Genomic DNA, 22129 nt, shown 5'->3' on the forward strand with positions numbered 1-22129 from the left:
TATGGATCCGTCCCCCCACCACACTCAACTGGTTTCCAATTGTAAATACTGGTTATAGAGCACAGGAGAGAGAAAGCTGATAATGCATTTTCCTGGATACAATACAACAAAACAAACACCACTACTATGTCCCAAGCCTGCCTCATTGGAAATGGTATAATTATAGACACGCGGAAAAGTAATGTTGAAACATGTGGCGCTAGCCTCTGATAGCTCGGGATTGACTGATTTAAAAACTGATAGAATTTTGGGAGTCGGCGTACTACTGCATTCGCCAGAGGACTTTTGTGGCCCGAACAAACAAGCAAATATACCTGTCTGTGTCGTGTGAGTTGGGGACAGACTCGAATGGGTAGTACTGACAAAACATTCTCTCTAGCACGGGCAGTATTGCGATTCGGGGATGTTCGAGTATTGGTGTTGGCAGTAGATAGATGGTAGTTGGTAATGTGACACCTACTTCGCCGCGTGACTATTGACGGTAGGTAGTAAGGTCATGCGTGGGCGACGACTGACGATGCTCATGTTAACATTGACAGATCGCGAAACTGTAAGGAGGTTGCAGAGCCGTGTATAAATCCTATAGCACAAGCCACGGCAATAGAAAAAGTGCGAATGCAAAACGTCGCAAATGGTGTCTCATTATGCCTTCAATTGACTAATCGAATTGACCAGGTCAAATTCCTCCGGAAAATTGCAATCAATGTGATCAAGCCGTGATCATCTAAGCAAATTACTTTCCCTCCAGTATTAGACTCGAACGTATCTCACCAAACCCGTTTGTCCACGGTGAAGCATCTCACCCCTCACTGACAACCTACACCATAATCTTCTTCTTGCGCGAGAAGGGAACCTTGTCTCGGCGGTAATGGCCCAGCTTCTTGTTGGTGGCATCCAGGGGCTTGGGGGCACTTCCGTACTTCTTGTTGCCCACGTCGAACACACTGAAGCCTGCCTTCAACCAGACATCGCCAAGGATGCCATCGGGGCTTGAGAACCCACCCAGGGTCTGCAGGCCAGCATAGCACTGTCCCTCCATCCAAGGCTCCATTGGCTCATCTTCTCCAACGACGTCAGCGAGCGACTGGAACGCGATGTAGCTTCCGGGAACACGGCCGACGACGCGATCACCTGTGGGATCACCGATCTCCCAGATGAAATCAGGTGGTGTCGCGTTACAAGGTAAAATATAACCATAGATATCTTCGGAGAAATTTGCACTAGGTACGGCTCTAAAGTAGTCTTCGACTGCAGACTCAGGGGCGTAAAGAAGAGTCGTGCCAGTGTCCACGATGACCGACTTGGGTTGGGAGAACTCGTACCGGACGTCTTGGCCAGAAATTGCGTAGCCAGTCATCTGGATGCCCCAGAAGCCCTCGCTGATGTCGACGTCGACGTATTGAATATCTGAGCCATGGAGGCTATGGTCGATGTATCCAAAGTTGTACGAGCCCTTGTCACTGCTGTGCCTCAGGTCGGCAGTGAAGAGCGGGTCTTTGAGGACTTGGGGGAGGAAGTCTAGGAGAACGTCCATTGGAGGCGTGGTTTGGGCAATGCTGGGCCAAGCAAGCCCGAGGAGGCCCGACATCTTGAACTCCTTGGAGAAGGTGTCTGAGACGTCCTGGGCAGACTCGATAGTCATGTTGTTGATGATTAACGAAGAGCCGAGACTAAGAGTGTCCTTGTAGACTATGCCCGATGAACTAGAGAAGTCACCGTAGATAATCTCCCAGGTGGCGTTGGGGACAAGCTCCGCGGTGGAAGACTTGCGTGGATCCCAGATGGATTGGCCTTGAACTTCACTCGCAGCGGTGTCGGTAGAGAATACCCAGCTAGACAAAGGGCATTCGTTAGCAGCTATGGTCCTACTAGGGGGGACCACTACGGTAGGATAGAGCAATGTAGCCACTCACGAGTCTGAGGACCCCGTGTCGAAGTCGAGGTAGAGCTGCTGCGGAGGATTTCCGATACCGACGGGGGCAAGGTAGTACATGTCACCCTCTTCAGCGACAGTCGGGACACCATCGGGCGTTGCGGCCTTGGCCTTGGCCATCTTTGCCATCTTGGAGGTCGCAATCTTCTCGAGCTTCTCGGGGATGGGGATGTTGTACTTGGCCAAGGTGCGCATGTACTGGACACGGGGGTCGACGTGGCCATGACGCTTGAGGCTGGATTTGACAGAGGCAGAGAAGGTAGCACCCTCAGAGACAGGGATAGAGGAAACGAAGGCCGAGAAGAGGGTCAGCCACATGGCTGCCACCAGGCAGACATGCGTGAAGCCTGCCATGGTTGTCTGTCTGCTTGGACTTGGAGCTGTGAAAGATGGGAAAAGTTGGGTCACGTTGGTGGAAAGTAAGTAAAAGAACTGACTGAGGGTGAGCAGGCTGTGAAGGATGTAAAGGATGGAGTGAAAGCCCCAGATGTGCCCCGGCTTGTCAGTGGAAAGGGCAAACGAGAGAGCTTTGGTTGACAAAGGGACTCCGACTCTTATAGTGTCTCAAACCAGACCAGTTACCTGAGAGGTGTATGAGATATCGGACCAAAGGAGAAGGACCCAGACTGATAGAGAGAATACCTAATGTCGTGACGCGTTTGCCAAGTCGGTGCCGCACATCAAATAGGATTGAAGGGGGAGTGTTGGACGGAATTAAAGGTGGGATGGGCAGATGTCGTGTGACTGGAATCGCAGAATGCGGCCAAACTTCCACGATGCGGAATGAAGCCTCGAGTAGCCCAAGTATGGGACATCAATACATGTAGGAAGAAGAAGGAAGGAGCAGGTGAAGCGGTACGGGTACAGACAGGTCAAGCAGTAAGTAGTACTCCATCAGGCAGGTACAGGTGCCATCCCCCCCATCCCCCCATCATGCCATCGCCCTTTCTTCCCGTCCTACCTACTTTACGTGTGTAGCTATCAATTAGGGAGGGAATCGACAGAACATCGAATAATACCCTCAGACGATAGATAGACTGGATGGTCAAGTACACAAAGTTCTGATGCGGCCTACTTCCTACATGTAAACAGGTGGTACACTGTAAGTAGGTTACAGGTAATGTGCATCTGTAGTCTGGAGGCCATGGCGAGGGTCAACAAAAATCAAACGGGCAGTTTTGCAGCCTTCACGATCAGATTACCTGTGCAAACATTTGATAGACTATCTATGCTGGGTACCTGCATTACAGTGGACATCGGATGGATGATCGGGTACAGAACATTTGAACAAATATACACACACCGTCATTGTTGAACATGACTCCAGGTAAAGGAAGGCTAGGCCAGGTAATAGGCGAGCCGTGCCTGTCAAGCCTCGTGCTACCATATACACATAGCTAGGCTGTATCAAACAACAACAACAACCATCACAAAATCATCAGTTGCTGTCCTGTCATCCTTACGTATACGTTGATTCTTCGTTTGCCGAGTGGCAGTAGAGGCTAGTCGGAGCGAAGACAGTTGTCACAGCCAACCATGTCATACGTCCACAGGAGCCAACGAAATCTGCTACGTTGAACACCCAGCCAGGCTGCTATATTGTATCGTAGCGTTCATCAAGATCTTCGTGTACAGTGGTAGTAACAACGGGCGAACATTGCCACTGTCTAGATATTGGACGTGGAGCCAGTGCTACAGACAGACCCCGGCTCTCCCTTTCCACGGCACGGCACTCCAAGAATGGACGGGGAGAAGGCTATGTCTCGACTGCCGGGTGTCACTTCATTCCCCCATCACCGATGCGTATTTGCGTGCTGGTCCCGTCCCTCCCGTCCGTCTGTCCCGTCCCCCCCCAAGAGCATCAACTCGAACAGGAAATCGTCCCAACGGCTAGCCACATCCGTTTTGACACCCGAGCCAGCGCAAGGGTAATCCCAATCTACGCCCTCACTTCCTGCCAGGCCCACACCAAATGCAGGGCCACTGCAGGCTCACCGCATTAGGATACCTAGCATATGTCGCCGTCCTAGCCCCGTCTCAGGGGCTCCTGCCCATTGGTCCGATTAATCGATGTGACAAACAAAGCAAGGTTAGTTCGACGAGTAGGGCTTCCTTGTACGACGACTGTTTGCCCGTTGTGTGCCAGGACAGAAAAAAAAAAAAAGACTCTGGTGGCACAGCGCCGTCCCACTCACGTTGTTTGACAACGTCACCCTTCGTTACCTCAATCTGGAGGCTCGGCCTGTTTAGGTACGACCTTGGCAATGGTCCTTCAGGGGCACAAATCACCGAGAAACAGAACGAACTGAGCAACCGTAGGCTAGCTAGGTATTCCAGTTACATACTACCCGAATGATGTCAAAGAACGGAGCCAGCAACCTGGGGGTATCTTGGTTACTACCCGGATATGTCAAGTCAAGTGAGATAGATCAGAGATAGATCGATCTGCCAGTGTAGGATGATTGCATCTAAAATTCTGTGTTCGTAAAAAAAGTCTATAGCCGTTGTTTTGTTCTACTAACTGTACTTGTATGTACTGTATCACAGCTCGTCGTGCTTGGGCTTGTCCTTGTTCTTCTCCTGTTCCTTGTCCTTCTGTGCCTGCTCGGCCGCCATCTTCTTGACCATCTTCTCGATCTCATCGGCATCTATCGTCTGCTCCGAGCCGGCCGCCGTGCCCGTCTTGGTGCTATCCGACTTCTTGCCAGACTTCTTGGACGACTTCTTCCCGCCCTTGCTGTCAAAGTTCTTGACCGCCTTCATCGCCAGTTGCATGCCGACCTGCTCCAGCTTCTTGGCCTTCTTGGAGATCTCGTCGACGGTGATGACGGGGTCGGCCGTCTCGGGGAGCTTGGCCTGCTCGGCCAGCTTCTTCTCCAACCAGTCAAGAGTGGACTTGGAAAGATCTGTTATCTCCTTCAGGTCGTCCATGGTATATAAGACTGGGACGGGGCCAACATCCTCGGAAGTAGCCGTAGTAGTTGTAGATGCAGCGGCGTCATCCTCGAGGCCGTCGAAGTCGTCGGAGCTCTTGGAAGGCGCAGCAGTGACAGACGATGCCTCACCAGACGTCGCGGACGCAGCATTGGCCGAAGCGGATGACGACCAGGCCTCGGCCTCGGCGATCTGCTTCCGAATCGTCTCGATGAAAGTGGCAGTCTGGTTGAGGGTACCGCGGAGTGACTTAACAAGTTCTGGTCGCTCCGACTTCTCCTTGATGCGCTTCTCGACGGGCGACACCATATCTTTAAGTGACTTGAGGCGCGACTTGAGTTCGTCGCGAGTGGCGTCGGCACCGTCGTCGTAGAGCCATTCACTAACCTCGCCGGCCTTCTTTTCCAAAGCTGCGCGCTCGTTCTTGGAAGAGGTGGCAACAAAGGATTCGCTGTCCAGAAGATCGCGGACACGGTAGGTGAAGGCCTCAAGCTGGTTAAGAGTCTCCTCACGAGCGCGACGCGACCTGTCTGACATCTCGAAGGCCTTGATACGGGACTTTGCAGAGCCGAGGTCATCCTTGCTGAGCTCGGGTACTCCAGCCTTCTCAAGCTTGAAGTCGACAGGAACGACAATGGTCTTCTTGGGCTTGGCCGCATCAGTCGACTCAGCCGAGGCAGAGCCGGTCTCGGTAGAGGTAGTGGTGCTGGACTCGACTGAGGAAGTAGTGGCGGTATCCGTAGAGGCGGTGGTGGATGCAGTCTCAGCATCTTCGGAGCTTTCTTCGCCATCCTTCAATGGCTGCTGGTCCTTCTTGCCGAACCCAAAGAGGTTCTTGACGCCATCCATGACGGAGCCTTCTTTATCGGTATCCTCAGCTTCGCACTCGACGTGGGCTTTCACTACATCAACTTCGCCATCCTCACTTCGCAGCTGTAGTTTGACCTTGAACTGGATGTCCTCGTTCTTGCAGCCGTTCTTCTCCACAAGTTGTGCAACAGTTGCCGTGAGGTTCTTGGTAGTGAAAGTCTTGGTTTCCTTCTCCACAGCACCATCGGCAGAGGGGATTGACTGGTAGAACTTGACAGTCAAATCCTCGTGGTTTGTGAAGGTGACTTCCTTGAGTGTGGCGCCCAAGATAGACCTCTCGGTCCACAGGCGCTGCTGCTGGGCCTTACCCTGAGGGCTGGTCCACTTCATGCCAGCAGCGTAGCCAGCAGCATCTAGAGCCTTAATCTCCTTGACGCGGAAGCTGGGGCTTAGGTCAGCGGCTCGGAAGCCAGCGCCAAATACAGCAGACTCATCCGAGTTGACATTGCTACGGAGCTTCTCGTTGCCAGCAACCTTCTCAAGCGCTTTCTGGACGAAGGGTGTACGAGAAGCACCTCCGTGAAGGATGATGGAGTCCAACTGGGAGATATCCAGCTCAGCAGCATCCAGAGCCTTCTGGACCGCAGCGCCAACTCTTTCGGCGTGAGCCTCAGCCATCTTCTCGAAGTCTGCGCGGGTGATCTTGTACTTGAAATCGATGTCCTCGTACAGACCCTCGAAGCTGCCTCGGCTCTCAGTGTTGGCACTGAGGATATGTCGCAGCTTCTCAGCTTCCTTCAGGAGCTTGGCCACGGCCCGACCGTGTTTCTGGACACTGTCGATCGTAACCGATGCCTTCTTGGCGGCGGGGCTCTCAACGAATTGCTGGACCATATCATCCAGAATGAGATAGTTGAGAGCATCACCACCCAGCGTCCTGTCCCATCCGTTGCCCACGACCTGAACTTCCTGGACAGTCTTGTTGAACTTGCCAACGTCCTTGACGGTGCGGGACTGGAACTTCATGACAGTGGCCTTGGCCGAGCCGGCACCCATGTCGAAGACCATGTGGTACTCGGGCTTGGCGCCCTCGTTGATGTTGGGGAACTGTCTGCTGGTGGCGTAGTTGAGACCGACGGCCATGCCATCGCTGATGAGCGACAGGACCTTGAGACCGATCAGCTCGGCGGCCATCTGGACTGCGCGCTTCTCCTCGACAGTGTAGAAAGGGGGCACGGTGATGACGGCAGAGCGGACAAGGGTATCGGATCCAGCCAGGCTCTCGGCGTTGCGCTGAATGCTCTGGAGTTCCATAGCCAACAGTTCCTCGACCATCCAGGAGTCCTCCTCGGCGGTGAAAACTTTGCTCTTAAAGGAGACGGTGTCCCGATCCTTGTACTTCTCCATCTGCAGGGCAGGGTGTCTGGCAAGGTATTCTGACACCTGCGCATCGTCGGCGGGCAGACCCAGGAGGGTCTTCAGGTTGGGGTAGACGTCGCTCGGGAAACGAGCCGAGAGGGCCATGGCATCGGAGCCATAGGCGCGTTCGGGGTATGCACCGGACTTGGGGGCATTCTGGAAGGGCTTGAAGGCGACGGCGGAAGTTTCCTTTCTTCTCGAGTCTTTGGTCAGGACGATTTCGAGGGGGATGCCGGGCTTGACAAGCGTGGCTTTGATGTACTCGGTTCCCAGGTCGACACCGAGGACGGCAGCTATAGCAGAGACATTTGTGGAGAAAGGAAGGCCACGCAGAGCACAAGGCTGCGTGGTGACGATAGTTGCACCATGTTGTGGGCGATGCTGTTCGGCGAAGGTGTCGCCAGCTAAAAATGTTGCGAAACCAGCTTAAGCTTGGTGCTGGCGAATTGCAGTAGGAATATACAACAAAGAGGGAAAGAGTCGGCCAGGAGGAAATCCACTCAAAGCGGGCTGCGGGACGTATTATCAAATAAACATCCAAGCTCGTCGTCGTAAGGAATCTGTCCTCTTGTCGAGACGGTGAGAATCGAAGGATGTAGTAAGTGGTAGGTAATGGGTTACCTAATTCTGGACAGCTATGCAATCCCCCACCAATTAATTATTCACAATTACCATAGCTTTCTGCGATGCCGTCAGAAGAGGACAGCTAATGGCAAGGTGGGAGCGGCGAGGACCCAGAGACCCCTACTCGGGACACAATTCCGCCGCTGATTGGCTCAATTACAGCAGGGGGAGCCCAACTGCCACTCTGATTCGGCGCCTGTTTTCCGCTGCCTGCACCTCAACTCAGCATTTGAACCTTGTATTCAATGCACCCTTCTTGGGAAGTATGTACATATGATGGGTGAGTGGCTAATAGAATGCTCATCCAGAACACATCGATAATACATGCGACTTCACCTGGATATCAATTGAGCTCTAAGCATCTTTTACAATTTCTCCAGCACCGTGTTTGAGTCCAGATGGCAGTGGCTTTATCACACGAATACGTTCGAATTTTCGTACAACAGCACAGAGTACAAGCAGCAACCCACAATAGCGGGTTTGCCTGGGCGGAACGATCGACATCTTATTATTGAGCTTCATCTCCAAAAACAAAGTATATGCCATCCTGGACAAAAGACAGATTGCACAGATCAGCGGAAAATCTGACACGCGCATGTTTATGCGTCTTTTCCACGCATACCAGACAAGTATTCTCGTACTGTAGGTTCATGTAGTATTAGGTATGTATGTACTGCTGTGCAACTCCCCGAGAGCCCGAAATAGACCACCGGGAAAGCGGGGCTGCAAGGTCCGGAGCCATTCAAGCAGGAGGTAAAAGCAGCTCGCAATCCCGATCTTGGGTCGCCAGATCTGAAGTTCATTCATTCTCTGACCATCATCCCACTTGCCTCCCTCTGTGTCAACGACAGTCCTTTGCTTCTCCGACGAGCAATTGACTCATCCCAGGTCGAGCTACGAAGTCGTCACAGGGCTTCCATTCAATTGCGACCAGCCTGTAACGTGGCGCATACCTAAACCACCACCATGCCAGAAACCCGGGGCTCAGTCCGGCAGCGCAAGAAGGCGGCGCAGGCCGCCGGCGAACCCGTAGCCGACCCCACGCCCGCCGAGTCATCCGCCACCGAAGAAGCTGAGGAGGTAATCCCCGAGCCCAAGCCCAAGCGGACGCCCAAGGCCCGCCTCCAGGACGAAGACGAGGACCTCGATGGCTACACGCCCTGGCTCGACATCTTGCGCGTCATCACCTTCCTCCTCCTTGCCTCGGCGGGACTGAGCTATCTGATCTCGAGCGGCGAGAGCTTCACCTGGGGCATGAAACACCCACCCAAGTATTTGCGGATGAATTGGTGGAAATCGCAATTTGTACGGTTTCATCCCCCTTTCCTGGCCCCTTTTCCCCCATGGTTACGAGGAGATCCAGAGTCAAAGCAGCATCACTGACCTGGCTATAATGATATAGGCAGCCCCTCTGCAGCTCACGCTCGAAGAGCTTGCCCAATTCGACGGCCGCAACCCTGAATCCCCCGTCTACCTCGCCATCAACGGCACCATCTACGATGTCTCCGCGAACCGGCGCACCTACGGCCCGGGCGGCTCCTACAACATCTTCTCCGGCGTGGACGCGTCGCGCGGCTTCGTGACGGGCTGCTTCGCCGACGACCGGACGGCGGACCTGCGCGGCGTCGAGGAGATGTTCCTGCCGGTCGACGACCCGGCCTTCGACAACAAGCACTACTCGGACGCCCAGCTCGCCGAGCTCAAGAAGCTGGAGCGCGAGGAGGCCGAGCGCAAGGTCTTTGAGGCCCTCGAGCACTGGGCCAACTTCTTCGCCCGCTCCGACAAGTACCACAAGGTCGGCACCGTCAAGCGCGAGCCCGGCTGGCTCGAGAAGGAGCCCCGTAAGAAGCTGTGCGACGCGGCGCAGCAGCAGAGGCCCAAGAGGAAGGTGCCTGGGCAATAAAGTACTATAGGCGGAAAAGGGGGCAGAAAGAGCAGACATTAGGGGTCAAGTTTCGAAGGTTGAACTGGGTTTTGTTTGAATAGATGGCGCACGAGCTTCAGGTGCGAGATAATCTAGGCGGCAGTTGTCCGACCTCGGCGTGTAACCAATGAGCTCGTAAAGGTCAACTTGAAGAGGTGACTTGAATCCTATTATTTCTGGCTTATGACGACAACTTTTCCTAATATGTACTGCCATTCTGTAGAGCCAAACGGTACATTCCACAGTGCTCTTTTCCCGGTACCCTCTTGATTGATGTGAACGTCCGCCAGGTAATGGGAACATGAGTGCAATTGCCTCGAGTGTTCAACTATATCATCATGTTGCCTCCTCTGCTGTTTTGATAGCGATCAACTGCAGTGGCAATACATATTGCATCATAGAGACACCACATCTTGCACTCTTCGGTCGCATAACCACTGGCATTTATTTGACACTCAGTCCCCTTCGCACATTTCGTGGGTCCTCCGGTGGGGAAAGCCTCCGAATAAAGATGCCTAGCACACCGATGACCGGGTTCAACGGGTCTCCGTGAGACCGTCCCATCCCGGACTTTGTGTCATCTGCCTGTTCATGTTCCATTCACCTCAAGCCGCTTTGCGTTTCCTGCCAACGCCCTCCCAGCTTATTGAACGGAAAGGCTTTAAAGGCAGCAGTTGCTGCTGTCCACCAACCCTGGGTCCCACACCCTTTCTTTTCGTCAACCAATTACGCGAAAAAGATGACGACGGGAAACCACGCCTAAATCCATCACTACTTCCTTTAGTTCCCAAATGGTGTCAGGACCCGCCACAACAATCAATGCACCAGATTTGAACGTTGACGGGCTTGTTTCAAGCAGCACCACCCAAAACACATCTTCATGAACAGCATGTACCGAGCATTTATGTCATTGTTTGCCTAAGCAAAAAGTCCTTATCAACAAGTCGGGACTCGCTGGCAAACCACGTGCCTTTCCCGAGTCACACCCTGCATCCTTCAGGACCGAGGCATGTTCCGTTTCTAACTTACACACCACACCTCTCGTCTCTACACGACGGAGTCACACCGGAGTCAGACCACAGCCCTTGTCTCAAACCCACATTGAGCAGGTGCATTATACCACCTACTCGGCAACCAACACCTTCATTCTCATCTTCCACCTGCCTACAGGGAACCACGCAGCACAACACCAGCCAGCAACCATGGGCACTCCGTTCATCTCGCTCCTCGAGCCTAGCAAGCTCGACGACTACGACCGGACCAAGCCGCACGACCAGCAGCCGTGCCCCGTGCCCAAGGTCTTCCGGGACGCCATGTCGGTGCGCGAGGCCGTCTTCGTCGACGAGCAGCGCATGCCGCTCGAGTTCGAGTACGACAACGACGACCCCCGCTCCTGCCACTGGGTCGTCTACGCCTCCGTCAGCAAGGTCGTCGAGCTGGAGCAGGTCGACCCGGACACCGGCCTCATCCTCCGGCCCCGCCGCTCCGAGACGCACACCCTGCCCATCGGCACCATGCGCATCGTCCCCTTCCCTCACCCGCCCCATCCCCAGCCCGACGGCTGGTACGAGGACTACAAGCTCGTCGACCGCCCCGGAACCAAAACTAACAACGGCCGCGGGAACGGAAACGACGACAAGAAGCACTCCGGCGGCGCTGGCGGCGCGGCAGTTAAGGACTCCTTGGACGGCAACGGCAGCGATGAGTCTAAGATGACTCCTTTCCCTCCCTTCCCAACCTCAATGGAACCGGCAGCACCTACCACCACCGCCACTACCTCATCAGCACCATCAGCACTAGCAGCACCGGGAGTCGCCGGAGCCGACCCAGGCCTAGGCGTAGGCGCCACCACTCTCGCCGCCGCCGAGACCCCGCCCCCCCTACGCGCAGGACCGCGCGACCACGTTCCACGACGGCCAGGAGCCGTACGTGAAGGTCGGCCGCCTCGCGGTGCTCCCGGCGTACCGGGGCCGGCACATGGCGGGCCAGCTGTGGGTAGCGGCCCGGCGCTGGCTCGAGACGCACCCGCGCTACTTCGACCCGAGCGTCACGGAGAAGGGCATGGACGCGCTGAACGCCGAGCAGGCCAGCGAGATCCCGCGTTGGGGCGGGCTCGTCTGCGCCCACGCCCAGGAGGCCGTGATCAAGACGTACGAGCGCTGGGGTTTTAAGGTTGACGAGGGCATGGGCCGCTGGTACGAGGAGGGCGTCCCCCACGTTGGCATGTTCCTCCGCCTCAATACTAAGGATGTCCCGGTCCAGGTTTGACGGGTGGATGGGGGAGAGAGAACTATGATTGGACGGACAGGGGTAGGCAGACGTGATAAAGAAATGACGAAACGAACAAAAAAAATAAAAAAAAAAAAAATAGGGGAAGGATATCCAGCATTGACAAAGAAAGAAGGGGATATTGCTTGCAATAATGAAGAATGACGGACTCTCGCGGCTGCTCGAGGCTGCTCGAGGTTTGGCTACGGCCACTCACACGAAGTTCGTACAAAACATAGACGATTGATACCACTCTCAAGACACCGAGGCATTGTCATTCATGTGCATTTCTTTTGTTTTTACTAGCAGGCCATGAGGAAGAAACTCTTGAAGTCCATACTACTCGTGACATCGTAGACCCAGTTCACTGTTCATGATATCGCACCAAAAAGCCGTAAGACGCCTCGTAGATGTTCAGACCATTTTGCTCTCCTTATGAGCAAAACTTTTCATTCGTTTAAGAGCCCTATGTGACATGCATAACCATGATACCACATGCCGCCCTGAGCCAGAACACACAAATGCAAAGGTGAAAAATGCCCAGATTGATCGATTCCACGCCGAGAACCCCTTTTCCCCTTTCCATTGCAAAACGGAAATAGAAGAGCATCTATCGGTTGCTCTTGGCGACACGCTCCAACTCGTCCTTCTTCTTGATGGCGTAAGAGTTGCTGCTACCCTTGGCAGCGTTGATCAGCTCCTCAGCCAAGCACTCAGCAATGGACTTGATGTTGCGGAAAGAAGCCTCACGGGCACCGGTGGTGAGCAGGGCAATGGCCTGGTTGACACGGCGGAGAGGGGAGACATCGACGGCTTGACGGCGGACGGTACCGGCGGAACCGATTCTGGTGCTGTCCTCACGGGGACCGCAGTTGACAATGGCGTCAACCGCGATCTGGATGGGGTTCTGGTCGGTCATCAGGTGGATCTGTGTACTTGGTTAGTTTTCGGTTCGCCCTTGTCGTATTTGCTGTGCGCAAAGGGTGGGATGTAAATGCTTACGATCTCGAAAGCGTGGGCGACGATGCGGACGGCCATCAGCTTCTTGCCGTTGTTGCGGCCGTGCATCATCAGAGAGTTGGTCAGACGCTCAATGATGGGGCAGTTGGCCTTGCGGAAACGCTTGGCGGCGAAACGGCCAGCGGAGTGAGGCACGTAGACGGGCGAGCGAATCTGGATGTAATCGCTACATATCGGGAAAAATCCATAATTAGCACTTTCCCCTCCAAGTACTTTATGATGCGATTCCGAGCCCCAGCCGCAAGGCATGTATAGAACAATTGATTTCCCCCAAAGGTTCAAAATCCCATACAGCTCGCTGCGCCGAGGCTCGGATATTTTTGGGGGTGTCCTTACGTCAAAGAGATGTCGCGGATCTCGACATCCTCGTAGGACCAGCGGTTGAACAGCTTGACGCTGCCAATCTCGGAGACGACATCCTTGGGAAGGACCTGGTAGTTGGAGGACTCAACCTCGATCTCGCCGTTGTCAGACATCTTGGGCGTAAAATTGACCGACGCTTGGGGTGTGGTTAGTTGTCGATGAGGGATGGGCGCTGGGCGAAGTTGGCTGGTCGGTGGTATTAATTTTTTGCAGTCTGGCAAACCGAGTGAAGTCCAATAAACTCACACAACCCTTTGCTTCTGGAGTGTCGGTGCTTGCTGGTCGGGGTTTAGCCGATGGAGAAAATTCACACACACAAAAATTCAAAAATTCGTGGGAAAGTCGCAGCCCCCCCACTTATGGCAGCTGCTTCCGGAACTCTGATTGGCCTAATCTCTAGGGCAAAGCGATCGCCTGCAGCTGACTGGATGGGACGCCCCCTCCAACAATTCTGAGAATTGAATAGTGCATTCATTCGAACGACTTTAATCGACTGTTCCTCTTGACGAAGATCCCGACAACCAACACCAAATCAACAAATCCGACAACATGGCTCCCGCTAACACTGGTGCCAAGAAGCAGAAGAAGAAGTGGTCGAAGGGCAAGGGTGAGTGCTTGATGCATTTGTGATGCTGCCGATGCGAGCGACGTGCGCGATGGTTCTGTTCTGTTCTGGCGGCGCCGCTGCTGCGCGCCTCCTGCGTGCGGAATGGCGCGACCAGAATGCAATCATCAGCATTTTCGCTACGCAGGAGGCACACTCCTCCAAGAAGGACTTTTTTTCGCTGACATTCCTCCTCTCCTCCAGTCAAGGACAAGGCCCAGCACGCCGTCCTTCTCGACAAGAACACTTCCGACAAGCTCTACAAGGATGTCCAGTCTTACCGCCTTGTGACCGTTGCCACCCTGGTCGACAGACTTAAGGTCAACGGTTCTCTGGCACGCAAGTGCCTGAAGGATCTCGAGGAGAAGGGTCAGATCAAGCCCGTTGTCACACACAGCAAGATGAAGATCTACAGTACGTCGCCCTCAAACCGCGGATTCAACGAAACGAGAGTCATTTTTGCTAACTACTTCATCCAGCCCGCGCTGTTGGCGCCACGGACTAAATCATCAATCTCACTCACGATGCTATGACGATTGTGAAGTCGATTCAGACGACGTATTTGACAGGTCAGATGGATCGCACAGGGAAAAAACGGATTTGATGGTTTTCGGTTCGGCATTTGATCTCCGGCGTAGCATAGGGAACTGGTATTTGGTTCAGTGTCTTTGCTGCAGTGACATTCAGTTGAGGCAGAATAAAAGAGAAAGTTCGCCCTTCTGACCTCCTATTCTCGTTCGTGATCGATTGTGCTGCCGTGGGGCGATGACGTGCTGAAGATTATATTCTCTGGGGGTCTGGCCATTGCCTGTGGCCCTCAGCTAAGCCTTGTCTTGTAGTACTCGCTCCGTAACAGCTGTGAGAACCGCCTGGCGTGGCTGGGATATATCGAGTGCCAGAATATTTATGCAGCCGCTAGAACTGTGCGCCTAGCGGTTGTAGCAAAGATCCTGCGAGACTACCCCCGGCGTTGCCGTTCGGTATCTATCCGAAACATACAAGGACGGAGTAACTAGATGCCACTGTTAAATTTCAAGGACCCAACCACACGAGCTTAGTAAGATCCGGTTGTAAACCACGGTATGGCGCAATGGCTTGAGCAGAAGTCAACACGACAATATCTTTCCAAGGTACTGGCTTCTACTATGATGTGCCAAATTTGATCAGAAGTCAGTATTCAGCTTATAGTAAGTATCACTCAGTATCGATGCTAACGCCTTATATGACGCCTCTGCCCTTGGCAACCGTCTGGTTAGACGGGAAGATTTGATAACCAATTCTTCCAGAGTACAGCTTGATAGGAGGCAAGATTGTATAGTCCATTTGTGATCAGTATGCTTAATGGGACCAGTCTGCAATCAGTTATACTTGCCCAACGTGGTAATTGCGGCCACTCATGCGTCGTACAAGTTCTCTCTGCCCAATACTATTGCCTGCTGGCCGATCTGAGTTGACTACCGCCTCCGTTGCTGGCCTACCGCTCAAATGCTTTACTCCACAAGCACAGCAATCCACCGACCAAAGTCCGTGTATGCATTATTGAATCCCGGAGTGCTTGATGTCTAGTTCTTCTTTATCGGGAAAATTGCCAAGCTTTCAAGATTGGTGATGGCGTTGAGGCTGGCGGCCAGCTTCAGCCACAGCGATTAGCTTTTGCAAGGCACAACCATGACGGGCAGGGTCAGACAATTCGGTCTCAAGCCAGCTTCGCGACTCAACAAAAGCTCTTCTCTCAAAGGCCCAAGCCCAAAAGTAAGATGCAATTTCAGCGCATTGCCAAAGCCGAGCTGACATTGAAGCTTATCGTGAAGTGCGAATCTGACTGGAGTAAGAAACTCGGGCTGACAGGCTAGAGAGCCGCAGCCGCGAAACGGCCCTAGTATGTATGAAGACCCGTTTGAGGTTCGACAAAGCGGCTCAAAATGTAGGACGAACTGCATCACCCATGCAGCACTTGCGGATGTGTCTGCCTTGCCTGCTTGCTGGCAAGTGGAACAGCAGCCGAAAAGCCTCGACGCAGGCAGGGAACCTGGGAACAAAGACTTCTTTGATGTTACAAGAGCACGATATATGAGCTTTGACCAGCGGAGGAAGGAGCCCCAAGCTCCAGGTTGGGCAGGGAACACGACGAAAAAAACCCATTTGCGGCTCCGACGCATGTAATAGGGATGGATTGCCAATTGGATGTAGGCATCCAAAATGTCGGTCAGAACGCCGCGTCTGGATAAGCCTAGACTGTAGCATGGCACCGGCTATGCGAGTAATGGAGGCAGACCTCGACTCAATCATCTCGATCAATTGCTGTGTCAGAATATATCTCTGGATGGACGCAAACTTGTCCGTCCATCTATGGTCGTTTCGCCAAGTGGTAGCCGAAAAGCCCCCGTATTGCTTACCTATCTAGTGTGTAGGTACATCGTAGCGGGCCTGGATATAGCCGGTACAGTCGATACATCTTACAAAGGAGTGTGTGAGAAGGAGTAAAAAAAAAATCTCGATTCGGGTAGCAGAGAGACGGACCCCTGAAGCTTAGAACGAAAGAAGATCCGCAAGTGCATTCGTGGCCCATGCCGGAAGTTAACTGATGCAAGGCTTGCTGTTCACTAATAATATGTAAGATGGGAAACGGAAAAAGAAAGGAGGAAAAAAAGGCTCAATTCAGCTAATACCCGTACCCATCCCGACGTCCATATCGAAAAGTGTGTCGCGTGAGCCGGAAGAGACGAGGTCTATAGAAGTCAGACGGAACATTTCTTGATCAACCTTATCTATCACAAGTAAAAATTTGTCGCACACCTCCTTCCCCATACAGTACAGGTACATCTTGCCGTAGATAGATGGAGATGCGGATCTGTGAACTCACTGGAGACCCCACTTTTCGTCATTTAGCTGGCCCTCGGAGGGAGGGTTGTGCTGTAATCTTGCATGCGGTAGGTACTGCCAGGCCAGCTCCAGTGCAACGCGGGTAACAGGATGGAGGGAAAATAGAGTAAAGCACAGCATCATTCCGACATTCTCCGCGCCGGCCAGCCATACACCCCTTGCCAATTGGAGGGGCCCACCCTTGGCGCCTGGCCCAGTCAAGACCGGTCTTGCCCAATCTGATTTGTATCTGACACTGGAGTAAGAAGCGCCTGCCTCAGGCCCCAGCTACTGCCCAGCCCAGCACCAGCACCAGCACCAGCCAAGTACCAAGGCCAGCAAGCAGTCTTGTTCGGCGGTGTTCTGTCCCCCCTCTCCCCCCCTACTGCCTACCCCCTTGGCCCCCTACCCTCCCGCAAAGCTGAGAGCACTGGCGCACTGGCGCACTGGTGCACTGGTGCTGGGCCTTGGTGCAGACTGGCCCGAGACTGGCTGCCAGGCCGGGTGCAGAAACTGGCTGTAGACACTGAAATTTGCGGTTAACCCGAGCTAGGTAGGTAGCTTGGGGCAGGTCCCACAATAATTTTTCGAACGTGGCCATTTATTAGCTCCCATTCAAAGGCCGCTTGAAACTTTTTCTCTCTCCCTGTCCCATACCTCCAGACAACGGGCAGTAGAAATATCCGCTGAACCACCACAGCATCTACGCTTTCCTTCTCTTCCACTCATCCATCATTCAACCATCTCCCCTCAGTCTTTTCTAGTCCTTCAGAAAGACCTTCATTCACAATGTCTCCTCCTGAGAAGCAGAGCGTGCTCGGCATGCCGGTAAGTCTGACCTCCTACACCTGGCCCGAAATTCCCTCGCCCTGCCCTCCACAGGCCCGGCAGCCCGTAATGGGCGACGACGTGTCAAAATCATCATCGCGGACTGCTTCCACTGCTTCAATTGGCCTCAATGGGCACATTTGCAAGCTTTGCGCAGCTTTTCGGGTTGGTTTGTTGCTTATCGCCGCCTCTACGTGCTGCTGCTCCTGCCGGCAAAATTTTCCCACCACAAACTCAATTGAGGTACTTTTTGCTAACATGGGTTTTTCTTCCAGCCTTTCGTGGCCGACTTCCTGAGTAAGCCAGACCCGTGAACCCATTCACTCGAACTCGATGCTATGACGAACATTCAACCGTCGTCTTCGCTCGATTCGGCCCGATATGTCGGCTTTATCCGTTCCATGTGATACTGACTACCAATAGTGGGTGGTGTCTCCGCCGCCGTCTCGAAGACTGCCGCTGCTCCCATCGAGCGTGTTAAGCTCCTGATCCAGAACCAGGTAAGCATTCCCGCTGCCCTCCAGCTGCTGTTCATCGAGGCTTGCCGGCTCCCAAGCCCAACCCCGCAATGGACTTGAGTTGATTTTCCGACATTGTCTTGATACTAATACGGTGCAATTCAGGATGAGATGTTGAAGGTCGGCCGTCTGGACCGCAAGTACGATGGTATCGGCGAGTGCTTCAAGCGTACCGTCGCCGATGAGGGTGTCATGTCCCTCTGGCGTGGTAACACTGCCAACGTCATCCGTTACTTCCCCACCCAGGCCCTGAACTTCGCCTTCCGTGACAAGTTCAAGAAGATGTTCGGCTACAAGAAGGAGGTTGATGGCTACGGCAAGTGGATGGCTGGTAACCTGGCCTCCGGTGGTGCCGCTGGTGCCACTTCCCTGCTGTTCGTCTACTCGCTGGACTACGCCCGTACGCGTCTGGCCAACGATGCCAAGAACGCCAAGAAGGGTGGTGAGCGCCAGTTCAACGGTCTTGTCGATGTCTACCGCAAGACCCTGGCCTCCGACGGTATTGCCGGTCTCTACCGTGGTTTCGCTCCCTCCGTTCTGGGAATTGTGGTCTACCGTGGTCTGTACTTCGGTATGTACGACTCCATCAAGCCCGTCGTCCTCGTCGGCTCGCTCCAGAACAACTTCCTCGCCTCTTTCGCTCTCGGTTGGTGCGTCACCACCGGTGCCGGTATCGCCTCTTACCCCCTGGACACCATCCGTCGCCGCATGATGATGACCTCTGGTGAGGCCGTCAAGTACAACGGTACCATGGATGCTGCCCGCCAGATTGTCGCCAAGGAGGGTGTCAAGTCTCTCTTCAAGGGTGCCGGTGCCAACATCCTCCGTGGTGTTGCCGGTGCTGGTGTCCTGTCCATCTACGATCAGCTCCAGGTCATCCTCTTCGGCAAGGCCTTCAAATAAGCTCATCGCTTAGATTCGGGGACGAGGAACAAGGAGGTGGTGGTGTAATACAAGGTTACGCGACTCGGACGAGTCAACGAGAAGCCGGTAAATGATCATGGATGATGATTGTTGCGGCGGAGAGTTGTTTACAGGCATCACATTGCTGTGGCGTTCTGGACAGCCGTCTTTCCGGTCTGGGTTGACGGCAGGACATGGGGTTCATGTCGTGCAAGTCGTTTCCCAGCCACTGTAATTTAGAGCACCTAGGCAATTCCTTTGACTGTATTTGTTTCTGCAACACTCTCCGCTGGTTTTGACTTGTATCGTGGTCTGGTGTTTGTCTGGTTGCAAAAAGGTATAGACTTTTCTGAATCTGCATGATTTACTCAATTCTCAATGGCCCCTCCTCAATGTTCGTGAATTGTCTGGAACTGTACACCATACACCGTTTACCCATAGTATCATTCGCATGTGTACTTGTCTGAACATAATCACCATGTTTTGTGATCTGTGTTAGTAAGATAGCATCTGCTGTGATTGAAGTTATCCTGCTCAAATTATCCCACTTGAGGAAACTGCCATGCGGGTTGAATGCTGGCAGGTGCCAGGCACTTGATTAGCAAGAAACGCGACCATACCTCCAATATCGACGCGTTCTTCCAACATCTACAAAAACGGCACTCTGTCAAACAATCACCTTGGCGACCTTCGGCAAAACAGACGTTTTAATTGCGACCGCCGCTGTCAGTGGAAGCAATGTCGACCAACCCATACAAAGCGCCACGCCCTCGCGGTCGCCCTGCTGGGTCCACTGCGGGCAGCAGCAGCACCTCCAAATCAGCAAAGGCGCCTGCTGCAAAGGCAAAGGCAAAGGCACCCCTCGCCAAGAGACCAGCCCAGCAGCGTGCTGCGGTGCAGAACAATAAGAGCGACACGGATCCGTTCGCCGACTCGCAGCACGAGCCGTCACGCGACGTGATGGAAATCGAGGATGACGACGAAGAGGAGGACGACGATGATGAAGATCCGCCCAAGACAATCCCGCCGGAGCTGCTAACGCGGATCCTGCATACCTGCTTTGAGAAGGAGGGCACGCGCATCTCCAAGGACGCCAACAAGGCTGTTGCGCAGTACATGGACATATTTGTGCGGGAGTCGATTGCGCGGGTTGCGTTGGAGAAGGAGGCTGGGTTCCTCGAGGTTCGTACCTGTGGTGGCTGCCCGCTCTCCTTCTACTGTCCATTCCCTCCTCTTCTTCTGATGGCCACATACATCTATCCATGTATGCCTTTCGGGACGACAAGTAAGCAGAAGAGACGGACTTGAGCATAAGCTGACATTCATCAACCAGGTCGAGGATCTAGAGAAGGTCGCGCCCCAGCTGTTGCTTGACCTATAGGAATGGTGCCTCCATCCTGTTATCAGACACCAACTCAAACCATCACCCATATCCGTGTTGTTTACATTGGCTTTGGGTCGGGCCAGTCATCTTGTACCAAGCATTTGGCAGCAGGCAGATACGCACAGAGAGAGAATGGGATGAGTGCCCAGCGGCCACATGGGCACGACAGCCTTTGAAGAGATGCGCAACGCTTTGACAAACAATCATGGCTCATGGATCCGGTATCGACAGATGAATTCCAGTATCCGAGCGAAGTTGCCGGGCTTTGGCATATCGGATCTACGAAACCAACTTGGCGTGTAGATCAAGCTCGACGTGTCTGCAGACAGTGACGATCAACGGCGGCGTGGTTCTCGGGCGGGAGACCTCCACAAATCTCGCAGATGGATAGCCAGCAACTACAACGCATACAGTTTTGTTCGGGTGGTTTCGCACAATTCGCCGGACTTATATTATTCTTGTACGTATGTGCGCCAAGCCAAGCAGGTGAATCAAGTTCGCCGGGGCCCATGGACGGCGATTGATAGCAATGGCCTCGAGCCACGGCGAAAGCTCGAAATGGAGATCGGATGCATACAGTCTAGCACAAAGAAAGACGTTGTCTACGATTTCTATTTCGAAGACAACTATCCATCTTGTGCAACAGACAGCCGAATAGAGCCTGCCACCTACCTGGACGCATTCGTGCTGCTGTATCTACCACATTTATACCCCCCGGTCAACATGCCATGCCTCTGGTTTTGAAATTCCACCTTTCTTCCCCGTGTTACGATGCTCGACGGTCAGCGTTGGCTACAGCTACAGTGCCCTTCAGCCTGATGACTGATCTTGTATGTACATACCTATACGTCATGGGCATCTGTTAGTATTTATAGCAGAGCTGTCAGAGCAATTCGAACGTGGCTGTGGATTGTTTTGTTTAGAGCTTATTCTTCAACTCAAAGGCGTATAAAGGTGACAATCTGAGGAGTGAGAGGGGTTTAGACAAGAGCCAAGATCCATCCCATGTAATCCTGGATGCCAAGAATAGACACACGTCGTCCGAGTTGGACACCAAGCAAATACAGCGCAGCGGTAAACCGGTGTGCCGTCTTGGTTCCTTGGTTCCCTCACGGACAGGCCCAGCGGCAGGCTCTATGCGTCGAGAAGGCCTAAAACAAACAGGCAAATCTGCAAACGGTTGCTGTTGCCGATGGGTGCACCCCGCGGATGTTGGACTTGCGACATTGGCTGGTAGCGGAACCCCTTGATGCGTTGATCGGGAAGGGTGAAGAAGAAAAAAAGTTGAGGCTCTTGCCAGGCCGGCTGAATGGCTGAATTTGGCAAGGCTTTGCCGAATTGTCGGCCGTGATTGGGCGGAAGGATGGGATGAAACGGGTTGAGTTACGGACATGTAACACTCCTGGGCCCTTCTGAAGCAGCATCCGAGCGGGCCCTATCCTCGCCTAGCCTGCCCTGTCCAGGGCTTCTGTCCAGGTGAACCCACTGTAACCGGGCTTACCAACGTCGCAACGCTTAGTGCAGTTAACCTTAATCCGGCTGCGTCTGCGTCCGACAAACCTCCCATGCTCGCCCGCCATGCCTGCTCCCCCGTCTTTGCCGTCCTGCCGTCTGTGCCTTGAACTCTGCCAGTCATTCATTTCTGCCCATCGGCCTCTCCACATTCGTGGAAACATTGTCTGCGTACGATGCGACTCGATATGTCAGTCGGGGTCGCAATGGAAACGGCCACGCG

General features: G+C 53.7%; 8 protein-coding genes across 8 annotated transcripts; 5 read left to right on the forward strand and 3 right to left on the reverse strand.

Moving 5' to 3' along the window:
• Nucleotides 1-817: 817 nt before the first annotated feature.
• Nucleotides 818-2287, reverse strand: PG986_009885 (endothiapepsin precursor; the record flags this gene model as incomplete). Its single annotated transcript, XM_066846107.1, has 2 exons — nucleotides 818-1832; nucleotides 1914-2287. The coding sequence occupies 2 exons, from the start codon at nucleotides 2285-2287 to the stop codon at nucleotides 818-820; spliced, it is 1389 nt and encodes a 462-aa protein (XP_066698505.1).
• Nucleotides 2288-4474: 2187 nt separating this feature from the next.
• PG986_009886 (heat shock protein 70-like protein) lies at nucleotides 4475-7771 on the reverse strand (the record flags this gene model as incomplete). The annotated part of the gene is made up of 2 exons (XM_066846108.1): nucleotides 4475-7477; nucleotides 7769-7771. 2 exons carry the CDS (start codon nucleotides 7769-7771, stop codon nucleotides 4475-4477), a joined length of 3006 nt encoding a protein of 1001 aa, XP_066698506.1.
• Nucleotides 7772-8686: 915 nt separating this feature from the next.
• PG986_009887 (membrane steroid-binding protein 2) lies at nucleotides 8687-9623 on the forward strand (the record flags this gene model as incomplete). The annotated part of the gene is made up of 2 exons (XM_066846109.1): nucleotides 8687-9025; nucleotides 9123-9623. The coding sequence occupies 2 exons, from the start codon at nucleotides 8687-8689 to the stop codon at nucleotides 9621-9623; spliced, it is 840 nt and encodes a 279-aa protein (XP_066698507.1).
• A 1223-nt stretch (nucleotides 9624-10846) lies between these two features.
• PG986_009888 (acetyltransferase) lies at nucleotides 10847-11912 on the forward strand (the record flags this gene model as incomplete). The annotated part of the gene is made up of 2 exons (XM_066846110.1): nucleotides 10847-11482; nucleotides 11535-11912. 2 exons carry the CDS (start codon nucleotides 10847-10849, stop codon nucleotides 11910-11912), a joined length of 1014 nt encoding a protein of 337 aa, XP_066698508.1.
• A 610-nt stretch (nucleotides 11913-12522) lies between these two features.
• Nucleotides 12523-13408, reverse strand: PG986_009889 (40S ribosomal protein uS7; the record flags this gene model as incomplete). The annotated part of the gene is made up of 3 exons (XM_066846111.1): nucleotides 12523-12840; nucleotides 12915-13098; nucleotides 13269-13408. The coding sequence occupies 3 exons, from the start codon at nucleotides 13406-13408 to the stop codon at nucleotides 12523-12525; spliced, it is 642 nt and encodes a 213-aa protein (XP_066698509.1).
• A 344-nt stretch (nucleotides 13409-13752) lies between these two features.
• Nucleotides 13753-14460, forward strand: PG986_009890 (40S ribosomal protein eS25). The gene is made up of 3 exons (XM_066846112.1): nucleotides 13753-13902; nucleotides 14104-14313; nucleotides 14379-14460. Exons 1-3 carry the CDS (start codon nucleotides 13845-13847, stop codon nucleotides 14402-14404), a joined length of 294 nt encoding a protein of 97 aa, XP_066698510.1. The 5' UTR covers nucleotides 13753-13844; the 3' UTR covers nucleotides 14405-14460.
• Nucleotides 14461-17550: 3090 nt separating this feature from the next.
• Nucleotides 17551-19010, forward strand: PG986_009891 (ADP ATP carrier; the record flags this gene model as incomplete). Its single annotated transcript, XM_066846113.1, has 4 exons — nucleotides 17551-17589; nucleotides 17865-17886; nucleotides 18013-18089; nucleotides 18213-19010. The coding sequence occupies 4 exons, from the start codon at nucleotides 17551-17553 to the stop codon at nucleotides 19008-19010; spliced, it is 936 nt and encodes a 311-aa protein (XP_066698511.1).
• A 738-nt stretch (nucleotides 19011-19748) lies between these two features.
• PG986_009892 (CENP-S complex- centromere protein X) lies at nucleotides 19749-20391 on the forward strand (the record flags this gene model as incomplete). The annotated part of the gene is made up of 2 exons (XM_066846114.1): nucleotides 19749-20192; nucleotides 20344-20391. 2 exons carry the CDS (start codon nucleotides 19749-19751, stop codon nucleotides 20389-20391), a joined length of 492 nt encoding a protein of 163 aa, XP_066698512.1.
• Nucleotides 20392-22129: the final 1738 nt, after the last annotated feature.

The sequence above is a fragment of the Apiospora aurea genome (assembly GCF_038362705.1).
Source record: "Apiospora aurea strain CBS 24483 chromosome Unknown utg000006l_segment0_segment0, whole genome shotgun sequence".
Taxonomy (NCBI): Eukaryota; Fungi; Ascomycota; class Sordariomycetes; order Amphisphaeriales; family Apiosporaceae; genus Apiospora; species Apiospora aurea.

Coding starts and splice junctions, on each gene's coding strand:
- PG986_009890 (XM_066846112.1), top strand. CDS start 13,845: ATGGCTCCCGCTAACACTGGTGCCAAGAAGCAGAAGAAGAAGTGGTCG. Junction 13,903..14,103: donor GAAGTGGTCGAAGGGCAAGG/GTGAGTGCTTGA, acceptor CCTCTCCTCCAG/TCAAGGACAAGGCCCAGCAC. Junction 14,314..14,378: donor CAGCAAGATGAAGATCTACA/GTACGTCGCCCT, acceptor TACTTCATCCAG/CCCGCGCTGTTGGCGCCACG.